This window comes from Misgurnus anguillicaudatus, chromosome 24, assembly GCF_027580225.2.
Source record: "Misgurnus anguillicaudatus chromosome 24, ASM2758022v2, whole genome shotgun sequence".
In the NCBI taxonomy this organism is placed as follows: domain Eukaryota; kingdom Metazoa; phylum Chordata; class Actinopteri; order Cypriniformes; family Cobitidae; genus Misgurnus; species Misgurnus anguillicaudatus.
This window is the reverse complement of record NC_073360.2, coordinates 37111086-37132931: the sequence shown is the minus strand read 5'-3', so window position 1 is coordinate 37132931 and position 21846 is coordinate 37111086. Positions and strand designations below refer to the sequence as shown.

Sequence of the window (21846 nt, the reverse complement as noted above, 5' to 3'; positions counted from 1 at the left end):
TGCCCCATGCTAGCGTCCCCTTATTAAAAAATACACCAGCCAATTACATATATACAACTTAATACAGAACTCCAACTATAACCAGAGTTACAAGAAGGCGCCGTCCGTCTAATCTGATATAGTCAATTATATGACCATAAAATAATGTAATTATAGTAGAGATAATGATCAGAGGTCCTGACTTATCATCTAATAGCCCACTTAGTTAGCGGTATAGACAGTAATAATTTATAACAACTTAGAAAAGTCAATAATACAGAGCAAAGAAGAAAGAAAACAAATGTAACAATTTATTAACCAGGTAGGAAAAAGAATTCAGAAGCCAATTTACAAACAATTCAAATACGAAACAAAGGAAAAACCATTGCATACATGGTAAGCAAAATACCTAAGACACCTCATCATGGGGTTCATTTCTGAATAGAATAAATCCCCTTGAACTATTTACAAACTTTTCCTTAAGTATCCAGAGAGAACAAAGCATATATGAATTTGGTACTGATTGGTGCCTGTAAACACAGGGCTGTCCTTAATTTGCATACAGTAGGTGATTGGTTTATGCCTGAGAGGGGGAGGTGTCTATCAGCACTGAGTGAAACTAAATTTGTTGTTACATTTTAATATTGAATTCTGTTTTTATATTAATCAACCAAATTGTACAGCTTGCATTAAAATACTTCATATGACATCAAACAAGGCCGGTTTCAGACACTGTGCATGCAGAATGCAGCATATCACATACAGTTTGTCCTTAGAGCTGAACAGTTTGGTGAGGTGTGAGACTTTGTCCCCAAACCATGATGGTGGCCTTCTTAAGGGTAGATGTGAATTTTTTGAGAGAGGTTTCAGATGTTGATTCAACATGAATTAAATGTTTTCAGAAAATTGCTCTCTGTGGATCCAGCCATTTGAAGGCATTTGTCCGGGTTTGACACCATCTTACATTTTCAGCTCTTGTTATGACACAGGGTTATGATTCTGAGAAAATACAGAAACAGCACATTTATTTAAAGCAACACTCTACTCTTTTGAAAATAGGCTCCTTTTCACAACCCCAAATCAGAAAAAGTTGGGACACTGTAGAAATTGTGAGTAAAAAAGGAATGGAATAATTTACAAATCTCGTAAATTTATATTTTATTCACAATAGAATATAGATAACATATCAAATGTAGAAAGTGAGACATTTTGAAATGTCATGGATTTTGGATTTCATGAGAGCTACACATTCCAAAAAAAGTTGGGACAGGTAGCAATAAAAGGCCAGAAAAGTTAAATGTACATATAAGGAACAGCTGGAGGAGGACCAATGTTTAGGAATAGGAATGTTGTCCTATTCTTGTCTAATACAGAATTCTAATTGCTCAACTGTCTTAGGTCTTCTTTGTCGCATCTTCCTCTTTATGATGCACCAAATGTTTTCTGTGGGTGACAGATCTGGACTGCAGGCTGGCCATTTCAGTACTCAGATCCTTCTTCTACGCAGTCTTGACGTTGTAATTGATGCAGTTTGTGGTCTGGCATTGTCATGTTGGAAAATGCGAGGTCTTCCCTGAAAGAGACGACATCTGAATGGGATCATACGTATCTAGAACTTGGATAAACCTTTCAGCATTGATGGTGCCTTTCCAGATGTGTAAGCTGCCCATGCTACACGCACTCATGCAACCCTATACCATCAGAGATGCAGGCTTCTGAACTGAGCGCTAATAACAACTTGGGTTGTCCTTGTCCTCTTTAGTCCAGATGAAATGGCGTCCCAGTTTTCCAAAAAAGAACTTCAAATGTTGTACCCTTTCGAGGAACTCGAGCTGCGTCGCCATAGCAACGCTTTGGGGAACGCCTCTGCATGACTGATCTGAAGCACGTGCAACACATTATCAATAATTTGATGATTGGATATAGGCTGGATGCCGTGCAGACCAGGGGTATAAGAAGGCATCCCATACAAACACACTCGCTTCAGCAAGTAACTGCGTGTATGTTTGCATAAATTTGAAGTATGTTTAAGAAGTTCAAGTATGTGTATCTCCCTGTCGGTGCGATATCACAGACAAGGATACACATGTATGTGTGTCTTCGAGCACAGCATGCACAGTTGGCTTTTGAGGAAACTGGCTGTGTGCACTGTGAGCATTCCTGTGCACGTTTTGCGCTCCAGCTTCGCGCTTAGAGATGGATATCTCAGGCTCGCGCCCTCATGGATCCGGTCCCGCTTCTGTTGAGGCAGAGCGGTGACTGCACTCGTGCGTGCAGGCGGCGGTATCCCCACCTACACCCGTGACATCTGTCTCTCACTCTCTAGGAAGCTTCCGCTCGCGGCTGCGATCCCGCTTCTCAGCAGCGGTTGCACTCATGGGAGTCGCCATATGATTTCGTGCAGACGGCGGTATCTCCACCTGCACGTGAAGTCCCTCTCTCGCCGGATCGGGAAGGCGCCCTGTGTGAGAGCCATTTATTTTCAGCTGTCTATCTCCGTAGAGATGGATCCTCTTCATAATCCGACTGTTTAAGGCTAAACATGCAGTTTCCACGTGAAGCCACCTCTTTTTACAGTATGAAGGTATTATATATACATACGATTTTACACCTGTATGTGTAGGCTATGTATGTATATCTGCCTGTCACAGCCTGCATGAGCTGTTTGTCACTGTTTGATGAGTCAAACAGTGATTTTGTGTCTATGCTGTGTGTTGCTTGTACAGCTGTGCACAGCATTTATTCTCCTGATCGGCCGCTGGTGCGCAATAAGTCAGATAATGATTTTGTGTGTTACGATGCGAGATCCTCATCTGCTGAGGCGGGTGACGTCCTCGCTCGTGGCACTTACTTTCTTATTGAAGCAAAGCAGCTCACACCTCATTTATGGTGCCTGCTTCCCTTCGGTGCATAGTTCGACAGGCAGCCGCCATTAACCTTCACCTGCATACAGGTGGCTCCAGTAGTGGAGCATGGCTACATTCTTGTGCAGGAGACTGTAGAACCTTCACATGAGAGAAATGACAGCTTACAGCCTTTACTTTATTGTTCCAAAGGAGGGGACTTGTAATCATTCATGCGGCTTAGTTCTATGCTGTGACTGAAACCGATTGTGATGCAATCAGATCCGAGGACTGATTCCTTACATTAGAGCATATGTCTCCATTCAACACGGGAGGGTTTTCCCCGTGGGGAAACCACATTTGGAGATGATTTGGATGCGCAGAGGTAGATCTGTTTGGGTCTCAGTGTATGAATTTGCGTGCAATGCGAGTGCAACAGCTGGTTTAATGAAGTGCTCGAGTCAATGTGCGCAGGTAATTCTCACAGAACCCGCCAGTCCCAAGCAGAGCAACCTGCTACTTCTCCATAAAGCGCTGCTTGAATGATGGGTTTATTATTTTTCTTGATGAAAATACAACAACAAAACGATCTCGCTTATATTAAACATCATATATGTATAACAAAAACGAGTAAGCACGCCCCTTCTCCTATCCTCTGGTCAGTCAGCTCGTCTCGCACACTCTGATAAGAATAAATGAAATCTGACACCTGCTGCTCTGTGATGTGACGCGTGTTCAGCTCTGCTGAATTCAGGCAGCAGACACATTCAGTTGTAAGTGTTTGCTCTCTCTAACGAAACTAAATTATTTAATTACAGGAAAATATCAAAGCGACGATGAAAGATGGTGTCGCGGTGAGCAAGTGATCTAACCAGTGAGAGGCTGAAGCACCGGTAATCACCGTTTCACCAACTATCGCGGCAAGCCTACTCCTAACAAACCCAGTTAACTGCCCTGTTTATGTGGTGCTGAGGTTTCTGTAGGAGCAATTCTCTGCTTAACTCCTTTCACTCTACAGGTTTAGGTGGCAGCAGTTTCTGCCTACCATACTCCTTTGGAAGGATGTCATGCTCCCAACTGAGGTTGTGGAGACCATATGATTACTCCAGAGCTCCCTCAGGAGCTTAGGCACTACATGGAGAAACTTCACCTCATGGTGTTCAGCTCACCTGACAGACCCAGTCAACTGCCCTGTTTATGTGGTACTGAGGTTTCTGCAGCAGCAATTCTCTGCTGGCTTAATTCCTTCCACTCTTAAGGTTTAGGTGGCAGCAGTCTCTGCCTACCATGCTCCTTTGAAAGGACCTCATGGTCCCGAATGAGGTTGTGGGAACCAGATGATCACTTCAGAGCTCCCTCAACGAAAAAGCTTATGCCCCTAAAGTAGAGAAACTTCACCTTTTGGTTTACCTGACAGACCCAGTCAACTGCCCCTTGACGTGGTACCAAGGTTTCAGCAGGAGCTCTCTCTGGGTTAACTCCTTCCATCCTAAGGTTTAGGTGACAGCAGTCTCTGCCTACCATACTCCTTTGGAAGAATGTCATGCTACCAACTGAGGTTGTGGAGACCATATCATTACTCCACTTTTAAGGTATAGGTGGCAGCAGTTTCTGCCTACCATACACTTCTGAAATCTCTGAGGGCAGTCTACATACCAGGTTACCTGAATGTGGCAGATGCCCCTTTGAGACAACAGACATCTCCGGTGGGAGTGGAGACTTCATCTAGATGTGATGAACCACATCTGGAAAAGATTTGGACACGCAGAGGTAGATCTGTTTGCATCCCAGGACACCACACTTTGCCCACTGTGGTTTTCCATGGTACAGGCGTGGCCGAGGCTACGTCTGTATGCCTTCCCCCCTGGTTGTGTTTATCCCTCCACGAGGAAACTTTATTCCCTTAAGTGGGAAATTTTCACCTCTTGGTGTTCAGCTCATCTGACAGACCCAGTTTACTGCCCTGTCGACGTAGTTCTGAGGTTTCTGCAGGAACATTTCTCTGAGTTTACTCCTTCCACCATTAAGGTTTAACGGCAAGAGTTTCTGCCTACCGTACTCCTGGGGAAGGCTCATCAGTGGGTAGACACCCATAAGTGGCTCGCTTTCTTTGTGGCACTCGCAGGTTGCGACCTGTTAGCCGCACTAGGGTGCCTACTTGGGACCTAGCGGTCGTGCTGGAAGGGCTCTCGTTGGCTCCGTTTGAGCCACTTGAGACTTTGCTAGATAGGTTTTATGGCCTTTAAGACTGTGTTCCTTCTGCTATTACCTCTCTAAAGCGAGTGGGGGACCTTCAGGCCCTGTCAGTATCCCCTGCAGGTCTGAGTTTGCACCAGGGATGGCTAAGGCTTTTCTACACCCAAAGCCAGGTTATGTTCCTAAGGTGCTGAACAATGTGGCAAGGCCCATTGTTCTGCAGGCCCTTTGTCCTCCCCCATTTAGGAGTGCGGACCAGGAAAAGGTGAATTTGGTGTGTCCTGTGCGAGCACTGGATACATATGTTCACAGGACTGCTCAGTGGAGGAAGTCCGAGCAGCTATTTGTGTGCTTTGGTTCACCCAGAAAAGGTTTACTTGCGACCAAGCAGACTCTGAGCAGATGGATAATGGATGCTATCTCACTGGCTTATGAACATCAGGGTATACCCTCACCCGTCGCTGTGAGGTCTCACTCTACCCGGGGTATGGCTGCTTCTAAGGCCTTAGGGTCAGGCGCTTCACTCCAGGACGTATATGATGCGGCCGGTTGGTCTTCGCTGTTCACCTTCGTCAGATTTTATAATTTAGACCTAGACTCCTTTTTGGGGTCCCAGGTTCTTTTGCCTTGACTGTGTTTAGTTATACATGCTACAGGCATTTGGTACTATGGAAGCGTGTGCATCTCGTTACCCAAAGCGTTGCTATGGCGACGCAGCTCGAGTTCCTCGAAAGGGAACGTCTCAGGTTACGTATGTAACCCTGGTTCCCTGAGAATGGAACGAGACGCTGCGTCTCCATGCCATACTCACTGCATCCCTGTAGGCACTTGCTTCGGCACTTGGTAGCGAGTGTGTTTGTGTGAAATGCCTTCTTATACCCCTGGGGCCGGTTGCACCAGCTGTGCATAAGTTACAACGTAGCTTAGTTAAGACGTAAATGGGCACTAAGTTACAACTCAGGGTTTATACAGAAATCCTTAAGTTAAATTTACTACTTTTTACTACCTTTTTTACTACCTTCAGAATATTTTTTAAAACCATCATGACACTGAATTGCAAGTGTTAATCAGCGACCTTTCTATTATTTACACAGATTTTGACATATATAACATACAAAAAAGAATTAAAGTGAAAAAATTCTTCTGACTGAAATATTTTTCAGGCCAAGTCATATTCCTTTACCTAACACTTTATGTAGGCGAGACCAATAGCATTTTAAGGGGAGATTTTTTTGCCATAAATTCCATATTGAAGTCTCATGTGTCATATAGGTAGCTGTAGTTTGCAGGGCATTTCAGATTAAGGCGAAACAGCTAAATAACTCACTATACTGTATAAAAAGAAAACATGAATATCACCACCTTTAATGAATCTTTTATTAATTATTTATTAATTGTAAATGTATTTATTTTAGCATTTACTAATAATTTTTTAATCAAAGTTGAAACTGTTAACATTAGTGAATGCACCATGAACCACCGTCAATTACTGTAATGACATAAACAAGAATTAATTAATGCTTATATACACTCTATATTTTTCATTGTTTGTTTATGTTATATAATGCATTTACTAATGTGAACAAATACAACTTTTTCATATCATATTATTTAGTACACATAAACAAATAATCAAATAATCCAGGGTCTGTTCTGTTCACACAACAGTTTACAGTCACAGCTCTAATACAGTAACGTTATGTATGAATATAAACCCTGAACGAGTAACTCGAGTCAAACTCGTGTAGAATTCGCACAGGATGTCTGTAACCATAGTGACAGTTGTAAATTGAATGACTGTACATTTATCAACAAAATATTATGTTACAATAGAGGCAGCGCTGATGTGCTAGTTTGTGCGCAATGTTTCTGCTGTTTACTTTCTCTTAAGACCTAAATGGTCGTGTTTATATGAGGATATTTGCAAAGACGGGATTTTTGACGCATATGTGTTATTTAAGGCCAATAAAGCGGCAAAAATACGTACAACACATGCTCAATGAGAATCGAATGCGCGGCTTGCGTGCTCCTCTGACACAAAAACAGCGGACGCACTGTTGTTTGTGTTTGAATGGCTTAAAATCACCTGTTTTTAAACTGCTGTGCTTAAATATATGTACAAATGTTACGTTTTTGTGACCACACGCAAATGCAACTGCAAGAACCGACAGGTGGATGACATCAGAGTCCCGCGAGAGCATTTCGGAAGCAGTCTCCTCTTATGATTCCTCGTCAATCGCTCTCACGGGATTTGGATGTCATCTGCCTCTTGGTTCTTGTGGATCCACATGAAGTTTACCCACGAGTTAAACAAACCCGTTGTACCAGCCACTGGCTATATCAGCATAGCATCAGTAACGTGAGAAATCATTTACCTCCAAAATACAGGACCCCTTACGTTAGTCATACTGTGCAAAGACACGCAATTAACTGTTTGGTTTTCTTATCCCACGAACTGAAAGGCTTGCCAATCTTCATTATTTCGCTAAGCCAAGTCAATCGTCTTTTACACCTTTATCGATCTTCAAAACATCGGAGCCTTCCTGCATTATAAGTTTGACCATGCTAGCTGAAAAAGTTTTACCTCAGCTTAACGTGATACAGTCAGAAAACCCGGAGTGGATCCGGTCCGTAGTGATTACAGAACGCTTACAGCGGAGAGAGGAACGTGATTTGGCTCCACTCCAGGCTTTGATCACATCCCAGAGACGAAAGATCTTTGATTATTTGCCCAGATATGCAGGTGATTTGAACTAATTTCCAGGCATCATAACATTACAAAAGGCAATCGAAAATTTACTACCTCGTCAGATGACGCTTACTACTTTTTACTACTTTTTACTGGCCTTAATTTGGCATAATTTAATTTACTACCTTTTACTACCTTTTACAACCCCGTGGAAACCCTGCAACTTATGCACTACTAAATGTTTTTGCGTTGCACCATTAAACTTAGTTTAAACGTAACAATACGTTGTAACTAAATATTTACGGAAGCCTCTGTCCATGAATAACGCTTGGAATAAGATGTCAGACAGATTATATTACATCGATGAGCTCGTATAAATTATGAAGAGCCGCAAGTTCGTCAACGACTTATCAAGAACAGATACATTTTCTGTGTGTCCATCAATTAAAACAAGATTTAAAATTTCTTCCTGTTTATTTTCTCCTCCATGTGTGGGATAGAGATTTTCAATTAAAGTGTAATGTTTTGAGTTCGATAACGTTTGCTTTAACATCTTTTTAACTTTCAGTTTGAGCGAGTCAACAATGAGTTTGAAATTACGTACTGTTCAGACTATTTCCTGTTTACCCATTATAAGGCTTGTGATTGGGTTAAGAAAAATAGACGTCATTCTATGCGACAACGCATTACTTTACGGAGAGCTTATGACCTACTAGCTACGTTCTGCCTTAAGAACAAATGGTGCAACCGAATAAAGTACAGATTTAGTTATAAACTAGCTAGTAGTTACTAAGCCTCTAGTTTGGACTTTACGTCCCAGTTTAAGTAAGAATTTACAAACGACTGGTGCAACCCTACCCTGGTCCGCACGGCATCCAGCCTATATCCAATCATCAAATTATTGATAATGTGTTACACGTGCTTCATATCAGTCAGGCCGAGGCGTTCCCCAAAGCATTGCTATGGCGACGCAGCGTCTCGTTCCCTTCTTAGGGAACCAGGGTTACATATGTAACCTGAGACGATTCGTTGGACCACATAACAGTTTTTCACTTTGCCACAGTCCATTTTAAATGAGTCTTGCCCAGGAAAAACGCCTGCGCTTCTGGGTCATGTTTAGATTTGGCTTCTTTTTTGACCTATAGAGTTTTAGCTGGCAACGACGAATGACACAGTGGATTGTGTTCACCGACAATGTTTTCTGGAAGTATTCCTGAGCCCATGTTATGCTTTCCATTACAGTAGCATTCCTGTATGTGATGCAGTGCCGTCTAAGAGCCCGAAGATCACGGGCATCCAGTATGGGTTTCCGGCCTTGGCCCTTACGCACCGAGATTGTTCCAGATTCTCTGAATCTTTGAATGATATTATGCACTGCAGATGATGATAACTCCAATCTCTTTGCAATTTTTCCTCTGAGAAACTCAGAAAACTATTTTTCGCAGCAGCATTGGGGAAATTGGTGATTCTCTGCCCATCTTGACTTCTGAGAGACACTGCAACTCTGACAGGATTTTTTATACCCAATCATGTTGCCAATTGACCTAATAAGTAGCAAATTAGTCCTTAAACTGTTCCTTATATGTACATTTAAATTTTCTGGCCTCTTATTGCTACCTGTCCCAACTTTTTTTGGAATGTGTAGCTCTCATGAAATCCAAAATGAGCCAATATTTGGCATTACATTTCAAAATGTCTCACTTTCAACATTTGATGTGTTATCTATATTCTACTGTGAATAAAATATAAGTTTATGAGATTTGTAAATTATTCCATTCCTTTTTAACTAACAATTTCTACAGTGTCCCAACTTTTTCTGATTTGGGGTTGTAAGCACCCTATTACTAGATTTCATTATTTCATATTATCCAATTAAAACCTTAATCAACTTAACTTCACTCTTCATGACATTTTTAAATGTATAATAAATACAAATCATTGCTCACCTTAGTTTTTTCGGTTTGTCCTTTAAATCATTTCTCAGATCAGAGATCAGCCTGATTCCTAAATCTCCCAGATTATTATGAGACAAAAACAGATCTCTCAGGTGTGATGGGTTTAATCTCAGAGCTGAAGTCAGAGCAAAACAACCTTCATCTGTGATATTACAATCATTCAACCTGTGAAGAACATTGACACACACTTTAGTCTTTCATTTTTCTTTCATACATGTTTTAGCAATTTTTATTTAATAGTGTTGGGTTGTTTGAGCAGCGTGTCATGAACTTCTACTAAATCCTGGTGTAAACACATTTTGTTTTATTCTCTAACACCACATCTACACTGTATGAAGAAGAAAACAATGAAAATAACATGCAACAAGAAATGAATGAGAAACGATTGTGTCAGTTGTAAGAACTTGATGAACTCGAATTCATGAAAACACAGTCCTTCAATTTATTATTTCTTATTAGTTCAGTGTTGAGCAGTCTTCACATGTTAAAATAAAGCCAGCAGATGTGATCGATCACATTAGTTTGATTTGTTATGTAGAAAATCTAATCTGTAAGCAAAGGCATTTATCTTGGCATTTATGTTTGTTTGTCAAATGAGAAGCTTAGATGCAAAAGACGCTAAACACCCGTTTGCTTTCAATTAGCTTTTCTTCTTGGTCTCAGGCCATTCAGAAAAAGCGCTTTGTTGGCAGAATCCACATTAAAAAAAAACTCAGCAAAGTCCTCTAAGTGCACCAAACAAATCAGATTTAAACTTTGGACCTGAATACAACCTCTGTGTGGCAGTCACATAGATCATAGCATAGATAATGTATGATTCAGTTTATTTTTACATTCTGACTTTTGTCATTTGCAAGGTTTCTAGATGCATCTTTAGCAATTTTGCAAATTGTCCAAAGAAGTGGATTTTTTAGTGAAATAGAGGTTTTGCTACGAAAAGCTTGCTTGTATATAGAGGGTTTTTCAAAATTGTTAAATACAAATGAAATAACTTTAGCGATATTTGTGAAGAAAAGGCATTTCAATTTCTGCCTACCGTATTTTTCGGTTTATAAGCCGCGTTTTTTTCATAACTTGGCTGGTGCGCCATATGCTGCTTCTGTATTTATGTAATTCAGTAATGTGAAATGATGAGTATGCGAACTTCACGCTTATTCGGTTAATTTAGCTATTCAACCTTTCAGGTAAGTTCTGTATGCTATGGTTTATCGTTTAAATAACTGATATTACTTTTAATGTACAGACATCTATTCAGCCTGCTGTTCTGTCTGATATTCTTTAGTTGAATAACTTGCCTTTCCAGAGTTCTGTTCTTCGGCTTGGATTTTCGCGACCTATAAATGCGGCTTACAGTCCGGAAAGTACGGTAATAACCTAAACATTGCCATTAAAGTGAAATTACTAAATATAAAAATAAATGCTTAATTAGAATTAAACATGTAAGATGCATTTAGAGGGTTTTCAATCTGAACTCTTCATGTCTCTTAAAATTGACAGCTTCCTAATATCTCTTTGAGAACCACATCATGTGTGACTACAGAAAAATGATCTTACTTCAGTATCTCCAGTTTACAGCGAGTATTCTCCACTATAGCAGACAGCAGCTTCACTCCTAAATCTCCAAGTTTATTATTACACAGACTCAGTTCTCTCAGATGGAATGGGTTTGATGTCAGAGCTGAAGACAGAGCAACACAACCTTCATCTGTGAGATTACAAAAACACAACCTGTAGAGAAAAATAACACACTTCAGTCGCTCAGATCACAACACACACTTCAGATTTCGTTTTGTTAGTTTGTGTTATTTATAGGTTTTTTATGTGGCGTTTGCTCTGCTGGACTGTTGATCAAACTTTGTGTGTCTCTCTGCTCTGTTTCTCTCTGCTGACTCTCTCTCTGGATTATGGTCATATCGGCGCAACTTTCACACCTTTGCAAAATGAAACTGCGGAGATCAGCCACTTTAGTTTTATCAATGAAAGGCTATAAATAGCACTGTTACTGTGTTTTCGCGCCAGAAGTCAGAAAAGACGTAAAACTTGTGATTAGTACCTCAGATTATATAAATGGGCGGAGAGAAGGCAGTCGCGTGTGGCTGTTCGAACACATTCAAGCACATGTGCGTTTACACTACAAAAGCAATCCGATCGAAAGGGGTTTTGACTACCTCTGAATGTGGTTGAAAGTGGTCGAAAGTGGACGAGCTCAAAACGTTTTGAACACCGTTTACACCTGGCATTAACGTCGTCCACTTGTGATCCAATCGATGAAAACGCATGTTAATGCCAAGTGTAAACAGCCTCTGAGAATCACATCATGTGTGAAAGATCTTACCAGAGTTTCTCCAGTTTAAAGCTAGGATGCTCCAGTAGATCAGAGAGATGCTCCATTGCTGAATCTCCAAGATAATTATTAGACAGATTCAGATCTCTCAGGTGTGATGGGTTTGATCTCAGAGCTGAAGTCAGAGCAGCACAACCTTCAACTGAGATATAACAAGAATTCAACCTGTAGAGAACAATGACACACACTTCACTCTCTCATTTCACCATACACACATCTGATCAAAGTCATTATTATAGGGGTAACATTTTAATTTTATCTTGCTTCACAAAACCCGTCAGTCCTTTCATTATCTTCAAAACACATTTTTAGATATTTTTGATGAAGCGTGCATATCTTTCATATGGGGATGATCGCCTCTTTAAACCGGTTGTCAAAGTATTGTTTGCAATGCTTGAAAATGGCTCTAAAAAGGAAAAAATGCTGGCAACTACATGAACAGTTCCCAGCGCATCCATCACAGTCTGGTAGGGATTAACCGTGCAAATTGCGCGTTTCTCAATGAATAAATCTGACTGAATTACGGTGAAATCCTGGAACATCCGAACGCCAGGGGGCGCTCTCATTCAGAAACTCTCTTTGTGCAACAGAAGAAGTAGCATTAAAAACGCTTGCTGCGTCCGAAACCGTTTACTTCCATACTATATATAGTAAGCGAAGTAGTGCTTTTTACATACTATATAGTATGGAAGTAGGTGGTTTGGGATGCAGTGGCTATTCCAGAAATGTCTATAGGAATATTTATATCGCTGTTCTTCAAATTGTTTCAGGTATTTTCATGATTATAAAGAATATTTTGAATCATTGTGTTTGACGAGTGTTGCTTTTTTAAAGGCACGCTATAAACAACTCCGACTCATAATGATTTTAGATTGATAAGGACTTCATACCGACCAAATGCCGTAGTACACGCACAAGCTGTGCATAAAACAAAGAATTGCAGCCTTGCAATTCAAAACCGAATTCAGACAGCCATTTTTAATGGGACACGCAATTTAATCGTTACATCCCTACAGACTGGTCATGGACCCACATTGATACTTAAATAGCATATTATTGGACAGTCACAAGCATCCCAGTTTTTATCAAAAATATTTAAAAATGTGTTTTCAAGATCAAAGGACGGGTTTGGAACGACACAAAGGTAAGTGATTCAGGATAAAATTTAAGTTTTTGAGTGAACTATCCCTTTAAAGATCATTACAAATCTAAAGCTCAAATCACTGTTACGCCGGTTTCACAACGCAAGTCTGAGCAGCGCCTAAGCGGCGCATGTTTTTTAGGCACCCATGTTCAGTGTTGGGAGTAACGCATTACAAAATATAATATATTACAGTAATATATTTGTTTTTGCTGTAACGCAGTAATAACACATTACTGATAAAAAATTGGTAATATTTTACTCGTTACAGTCTTAGTAATGAGCGCGTTACAACAATGCATTTCAAAAATAGACAGTGTTATTTTTATTTTTGACCAATGCGCGCGACCAGCATCCAAACAGGAAAAAGCTGCAGGTAAAATAACGTTTGTATTTCAGTTTCCGGGTGCTGTATGCAGCATGCTTATTTTTACTTTCATTTTGTATTTGAACTGCGATTTGGACGCGGTGCTCGTCAAGTATAGACGCGTTTCTTAAAAAGAGCTGAATCTGGGAAGTCCGCGGCTGTACAAACATTGACTAAATTGGTGGCAATCAGGTCAGGTAGCGCTGCACACGCATAAACCTGCGAATGAGAGCACTTAGTAAAAACAACAGAAAGTTTCTATAGGTCTCCTGTGCTGCTTGAACCTCAGAAGTAAAGAGACTTATAGAAATCTTGCCAGTTAAATCCATATCAACAGCACCAATGACATGGTAAGCTAACGTTGCTATGGTTACAGTCCATATACATAATAGATTGCTACTAGCCTATTGCTATGCTATCTACAGTTTTATTACAAACAGCAACCTAAACTACAACGTAACATTAGTGTAGACTTAAACATGGTTATCTAAATAGTACATTTAAACATGACTGTTTAAAGTTTTTACCAGCCTTTGTATGGAAACCTATATTCATTGTTTGGCAAAAAGAAGTGTTCCTCTGTTTGTCTGTGTTAGTCTACATGTAATCCTTATATTGTACTGAAATGAGCTGTATTCCTTGAGGCCTGATCCTCCAATAGCACTTTTTTATAAGTTGTGTCAACCCAGTGCATGCGAGGTTTGTGCTGTGAATCTGAATTAAAAGTGAATTAAAGAAAAGAAATGAGAAAGAGGTTGTGTGTCTTGCCATGTTATTAGTCTATAGGTTGCATTATAGTGGGCTCTAGCTCCATTGTGTTTGGTATCTGTACCATAATTTACCAGACTTTTACCCAATCATTGGTCTATATTTATGATTCTGACAGTGATTGTTACTGTATTTTGCCATAAGTCTTCACTGTGCCTATTCAAAGCTCGAGGGGCAACACATAACTTCTAGATTTATAAGCAGCAGTAAACTACATTTTAACATTTTATAATGCCTAGTCATACTTCTGTCATAATTTTGATGGAAGTAACTCAAAAGTAACACAAAAGTAGTGTAACTCATTACAGTTCAGAGACAGTAATATTGTAATGTAACTAATTACTTTCAAATTACAGTAATTTGTAATATATAATGTATTACACTTTGAAAGTAACTTTCCCAACACTGCCCATGTTAACAAGTAAAAGCATGAACACCGAATGCGTGAGCAGCACGTGTTTGCGTGGCAGGAGCGTCGCTGAATTCCTACCATTTTGGAATCCATTCAGCGGATCTCCGGGTCTGGCGCTAGCACTTTTAGCATAGCTTAGCACAATCCATTGAATATGATTAGACCATTAGCATCGTGCTAAAAAAACACCAAAGAGTTTCAATATTTTTCCTATTTAAAACTTGACTCTTCTGTAGTTATAGTGTGTACTAAGACCGACGGAAAACTAAAAGCTGAAATTCTCTAGGCAGATATGGCTAGGAACTATACTCTCAAAGTGCCGTAATAATCAAGGACTTTGCTGATATAACATGGCTGCAGCAGGTGTAGTGATATTACCCTGTGCCCAAAAATTGTCCCCTCATTTCCTTTCAATAGCAGGGGACTATTTTCGCTGTGCTAAAAGTGCTAGCACCAGACCTGGAGATCAGCTGATGAATTCCAAAATGGTAAGAATCAAACGTTTAACTCTAGGGGAGCAGGAAAATGAGCATTTTTCAAAAAAAAGTGCAATGTTGTGATGTTAACAGATGTAGATGTTGAAAGTGTTCTTAAAGTCTCGTGTTTGTCATCATTATCAGACCTGAAGTATCCTCTTTGGAGGATTAGATCATCATGTGAAGATCAATTCACAACAGCAGATAGACAATAAACAATTAAAATAGATTCACTACTTTATTACATCACAAAACATCATATGATCTTACTTCAGTATCTGCAGTTTACAGTCAGGATTCTTCAGTACGTCAGAGAGCAGCTTCACTCCTGAATCTTTCAGTTTATTATGACCCAGATTCAGTTCTCTCAGGTGTGATGGGTTTGAGCTCAGAGCTGAAGACAGAGCAACACAACGTTCATCTGTGATATTCCAAGAAATTAACCTGTAGAGAAATAAAAAAGATGTTTAAAATATTACCAATCAGTCATTCTTGGGAATTTGGATAAAACAGGTTTAACTTTTGAAAAAAAAGTTAGTTAAATTACAAAATCTGAAGGTATATCATTAAACACCAAGGTCTTGGCTGTTCAGCAATTTACCGGTGCAAGCAACCTTCCCTGTTTGTATTTTTTTTCATAAAATAGGTGTTTTTCCAGTTATTACTCATATAACGCTTACTTTAAGCCTAAATAGAAAAAGTAATGATTTTTTTATTTAATAAACATATTTTTGTATTAATAGAGATAGAGACTATTAATTTAATAACTCAACAGCACTGAAGAAACATATTGTAAGCATATTCATTTAAAACAAATAAAACTCTGTCTGACGGTGGTGACACTAATCTGATGGTGGTGACAGTGGCCTCATTACAACATACAATTCAAAAATGTATACCACTCAAGTCAATGGCTTCTTGCTAAAAACTTAAATATTTGGTCCAAAAAATAACAATCCTGAGCACTGTGATGAACAAATATCAAATCATAACTTCCTAAAATACATAAAACCTGACAGAAAAGACAGAAAACCTGACGGTGGTGACTGACGGTGGTGACAAAAACCTTCTCTTTCACATGAAATAGAAGAGTTGTTCACATTAGCCATCTTGTTTCCCCTCTGTTGCTAGCTACTTCAGACCTTCTCTTAAAAATGATACATTTATTTCATAATCTAATCTAATATTTTTTACACAAAGATGACGGTGTTGACATGTTATGATTGTCACAGTAGCAGTGTCCAAAAATATGAGCAAGTTTAAGAGAAAATAGCAAACATACAAGAGCTTGAGTGATCTTGAAGCATGCAGTAGAGCTGAAGGTTTGAAAATGGGGTCCTCAGGAATACAGTTGACCCCCTTTAGTTTTCTGATTTTATTACTTTTTATAAATATCTGACGGTGGTGATGAATATGTGGGACACATTTTGAGCAATCACAAAATAATAGTAAATTTTGTTCAAAACTGACTGTTTGTAGTTTTTAATACATATTATAATGTACTCTTTCATGTGGTAAATATATTTTTCAATTCAATTATTACTTTTGGCTTTTTTAAGCAAGTTGAAATGATTATCTCTTAACCGAGGATAGCTGATTTTGTAGGCAATGGGCCAGCATATAATCATTAAATTAATAAAAAATAAACCTATAAAAGAACCTTACATATGTGCAAAGGACACCCTGATAGGGGTGTGCCGGTTTCAGAATTGGTGATGACGGTTACGACGTGAGTCAAATGTGACGGTTGGTAACATTACCGTCGGTGGGGGGCGTTTTGCTCATTTAAATGCTCGTGGATTGACGGGAAAGTGTCAGTTTACCATAAAATCATGAATGTGATGCAAAGTGTTTTAAACAGTAATAACTTTAAACAATTTAACAGAAAGCAATGAAATATTTAAAAAAACAGACTGCGCTGTCACTCTCAGCTTAAATGAATCCTCTATATATCATCTATTTTAATAATCTTCAGAGAAACAGATTTGTGCATTGGGCTTTTTATGTCTGTAATTGTGTCTGTATCTGTCATTACATGGACCAGGACAGCACGAAAACATTGTTGATTAAAAGCGTATTGAAGAGGTTTTGCTCATAAATGCCGGTAAAAGAAAGTAATGTGAACTTGAGACTGTTATTAAACGGCACAATATGCGCAAAAACGCAGCCGCCGGTGTAAAAGCACAATGGCCACGTGCAGCAAATGCTCTCCGCAGATGCGCTGCACAGTGCTCACCCAGCGTTTGAATAAACTAGACACTGATTAGCTACTTGCTCTACGTTTCTTTAAAATTAACAGCAAGACAACTAGCAGTGAATGTACGTTCAAGAGAGTTAGTAGCATGGGAGGATTTGAACTTGAAAAGCGGAGTGTACTGACGCCTTTCCACGGTTAAAACAACATTCCTTATTATGGTCATTCATGTTTATTTGATGCTATAAATTAACTAGAAGGAAGAGATTATTTAAAAGGTGAGACTTTGGTTAATATCTTTAATCTCAAAAGTAACCGAAAAGTAACCTGGTTTGTCCTGTATGTCCTCGCGTTGTGAGAACGTGAGGGGGCGTGTAAAACAGACTGTTAAAAATTGTTTTTAATAAGTATTTAAACATTCTTTATGATAAAAAATTAAAAATATATATTTTAATAACACGGTTTTGGCGGTTATAGAGTTCTTATGACGGTGTTCAACTACTGTATAACCGTCGGTCTGTTCAACTATAACCGTCGGTCTCACGGTTATATAATGACCGTCACACCCTTTTCTTCATGAAAATGTTATTCATTTCCAACAGAATTAGCACTTTTCTTAGTGGGACATGTTTTGCCAAAGTTTCAAGAATCAGTGCAATAATAAAGGTTTAAGAGTAAAGTGACTGTTCACACTTACTGAACTGATCTGGATTCACAAATCACAGGCAGCAGCTCCTTAAGAACTTTCAGTGATTCAGCATTGATTCCTTTAACAAACGGATTCATAGTAAACTTCTTCAGCTCCTGTTTTGATGTCAGCATCACCGAAACTAAAGCTGCCCACTGATATGAAGAGAGTGTGGTTTTATTTATTATTGTAGATGTCAGATATTGTTGGATTTCCTTCACTAGTAAAACATCACCCAGTTCATTCAGACACTGAAACAGATTGATGGATTTCTCTGGTGAAGGATTCTTCCTGATCTTCTCTTTTATGTATTTCATTGTTTTCGCATTGTTGTAGCATGTCAGTAACCTCAGACCTGGTATGAGATTCTGATGCGACTTCTGTGACAAACCCAGAAAAAAACGAAGAAAGAGATCCAGATGTCCATTTTTACTCTTCACAGTCTCATCTATAGCTCTCTGATACAGATCGATTATTGAAGGCTTACAACTTTGATTCATTTTAAATGCAGTCAACACACTTATGTTGTTGTTCATAAAGGCGAGGTGCACATGTAGAGCTGCTAGATGTTCCTGAATGCTCGGATGAAAAAAGCTATAAACTTTCCTCTGACACAAACCAAACTCCTCTCTGAAGATCTGAGTACACAATCCTGAGTACAATGATGCTTCTGATACATCAATGCCACACTCTCTCAAGTCTTCATCATTGAAGATCAGATTGCCTTTCATAATCTGCTGAAAAGCCAGTTTACAAATTTTGAAGATCATGTCTTTATTCTTCTCGTAGTCCTTCTGATTGATCAGGAAGTGTGTGTACATTTCAGTGAGATTCTTGGGGATTTCTCTTCTTTTTGCTTCACTCAATATTCTCTCTAGAACAGTGACTGAAATCCAGCAGAAGACTGGGATGTGACACATGATGAAGAGGCTCCTGGATGACTTCAGGTGTGAGATGATTTTCTTGGCCAAACTCTTATCACTGATTCTCTTCCTGAAGTATTCCTCCTTTTGTGGATCACTGAAGCCTCTTATCTCTGTGACTCGATCAACACACTCAGAGGGGATTAGATGAGCTGCTGCTGGTCTGGAGGTGATCCAGATGTGAGAAGAGGGAAACAGATTCCCCTTGATCAGGTTTGTCAGCATCACGTCCACTGAGGTTGATTTACGTACATCACACAACCTCACACTGCTGTGAAAATCCAGAGACAGACGACACTCATCCAAACCATCAAAGATGAACAACACTTTATATTCATCACTGAAGATTTCCATTTCTTTTGTCTCTGGGAAGAAAAGATGAAGAAGATCTAAAAGACTGAGTGTTTTGTCCTTCATCAAATTGATCTCTCTGAAAGGAAGTGGAAATATGAGGTGGACGTCCTGATTCTCTCTCTCTTCAGCCCAGTCCAGAATGAACTTCTGTACAGAGACTGTTTTTCCAATGCCAGCGACTCCCTTTGTCAGCACACTTCTGATGTGTTTGTGTTGTTCAGGTAAAGGTTTAAAGATGTCATTACATTTGATTGGTGTCTCCTCTGCCTCTCCACTTTTAATCTCTGTGATGTTGAGCTCTGTGTAGATCTCATTCAGTAGTGTTGAGTTTCTCTGCTTTGATGTTCCTGGATACAAACACTGAAACTTCTCTCTCAGATTTGATTTAAATGTGTTCAGGACTTCATTAAGTTTAGAGTCACGGCTGTAAAATGAAAACAGAAGTTAGAGAAGTACATGTATTGAGGAAATTAGATTTTTTGTTATCGTTTAAGATCACAACATTTTTTAGATTTATCACATGCTGAAATGTTATTGAATTTGTGTATTTATAACCACACATAACATCTAAAACAAACAGAATCAAATGTCAAATTATCTATAGTTTACCTGTATTGAGGACACATATATTGTGCTTGATTCACAGATTGCTCAAACTTCACCTTTTTACAGACGGGTTCCATTACGTCTGATCTGAATATCAGGAAGAGAATCACAAAATATTACGTTTTAATTGATGTGCGTCTTTGTGTGAATAAAACTGTGTTAAATGTAAATGTAATTTTTTTGTCAGGTCACCTCTTAAATGCTGTTGGTGGATCCATTGGCCTCTCATTCTTCATAGACATGCAACTGAAATCTGCATCTAAACTCTTCTGATAAACTCAAATAACACACACATATCAGATTACAGTTGATCATGTGTACTGTATTCAACAAATAACATTAATGTTCATTGAAAACAACATGTGATCTTACATATAATCCTTTACAGTCTGTTGTTAACAAATGTGTAAATCAACAAAACTTTATAGTTGTGTCTCTGTGTAATTTCCTTACATTAGGTATGTTGCTAACTCCGCTGTCGCGGCTGACTTTTTGGTTCCGCTCAACGAAACTCAAGATTTTCTCAGGCGGCGCGCGGTGTTGTGGAAAATAATGTTTCTGTTGGTTTGTTGATGGTGAAATTTCTGAGTTTTAATTCTTAACATCACCGGAAGAACCATAGGTACCTTCTCGTTTTCAGTCACCACCTTTTATGTTTAACTACTGGCCGTGCGAGCTCGCCAAAGTCTGTTGTTTGTAAAATCATCGCTGTTTTTACTGAAGTTGAGTAAAGACATTCTTGAAATTGTAAAGACATTTAGTTTAGTTGCTAAACTACAAGTGAACGAAATTTTAATAAATTTGAATGACTACCACAGGTGGTTTTACCTCTACCAAAATCTGCTTGAATGGTAAAGAATGGGACGCAACCTTATAGCCATGTAGTAGATGTCTGTGTATATAGACTGAACAAAGAGTGTTATTTGGTGTAATTAGTGGTTTGTTTTTTAATATATCTGACTTTTCAGAAGTAGAATATGTAGAGGATATGGCAAACAGCTTATCCTGAAAGATTCAGGTCAATATCTTAAAAATTTAAAAAGTTATAGCTAAAAACGTCATAATTTTCATGATTCGGTCACACATTTTCTTGAATTTTAATGGAAAACATGGAACCAAATAAAGTGATGATTTTCGCGTTTCAAATGGCCAGTATTTTGTTATTCTTTAACCCATATACATGATCTTGGTCTCATTTAAAAGCTTTTTTAAATCTCTTTCTATTTGTACAACTCGTTTTAGCATTTAACCATTTTGAAATTTTTAGCAACATACCTACTTACATGCATTAAACTTCATATACGACGAGGATGCAGCATTTTGTACTCGTGTTCCGTTAAAGCAACCGTTAAACTGTTTTACTCGAGGTGTCTTTAAATGAGCTTTCAATGATAAATATAACCGATGTCCATCGCGTATGCAGATTCATATCATATCTAAACGTTATTTTCTTCTTACTGACATTCAGACATTAAAACAGAATCAAACGGTAAAAATAAGTAGTGATGTAAATCAAGACCTTCGCTTTTTGGGGGGGGTCTACGCGTTTGTTTGGGTTGTCTTCTTCTTTTGTGGGTTTACTGGCGGGTTGCAAACCAACTGTAAATGTGCATACCGCCCCCTACTGTACTGGAGTGTGACGAGGATAATCTGCATGATAGGCCTACTGGTTAAATTCTATTCATTAACGCGGTGTTTTTTAAGAACCTCATTATTGCTATTATTAACATACCCGTTTTGTCCCTTCATTTAAAATATTACCCATTGTGAATTCTGTAATATATGTCTTCTCTAATATATGATATTGTTTCCTGCTGATACCTCACACATCTGAATAAAACATGCTCCACTGTCTCCATTTCCTAACACACATCACAAAGACCTACTTAGATTATGATTGATATTATTTTG

General features: G+C 38.9%; 1 protein-coding gene across 1 annotated transcript; it reads right to left on the bottom strand.

The window, feature by feature from the left end:
- Positions 1–267: 267 nt before the first annotated feature.
- Positions 268–21509, bottom strand: LOC129438567 (protein NLRC3). The gene is made up of 9 exons (XM_055197343.2): positions 21219–21509; positions 20128–20212; positions 19939–20022; positions 18062–19753; positions 15441–15614; positions 11998–12171; positions 11217–11390; positions 9654–9827; positions 268–978 (listed from the first exon to the last, which is right to left on the bottom strand). Exons 1-9 carry the CDS (start codon positions 21232–21234, stop codon positions 948–950), a joined length of 2604 nt encoding a protein of 867 aa, XP_055053318.2. The 5' UTR covers positions 21235–21509; the 3' UTR covers positions 268–947.
- Positions 21510–21846: the final 337 nt, after the last annotated feature.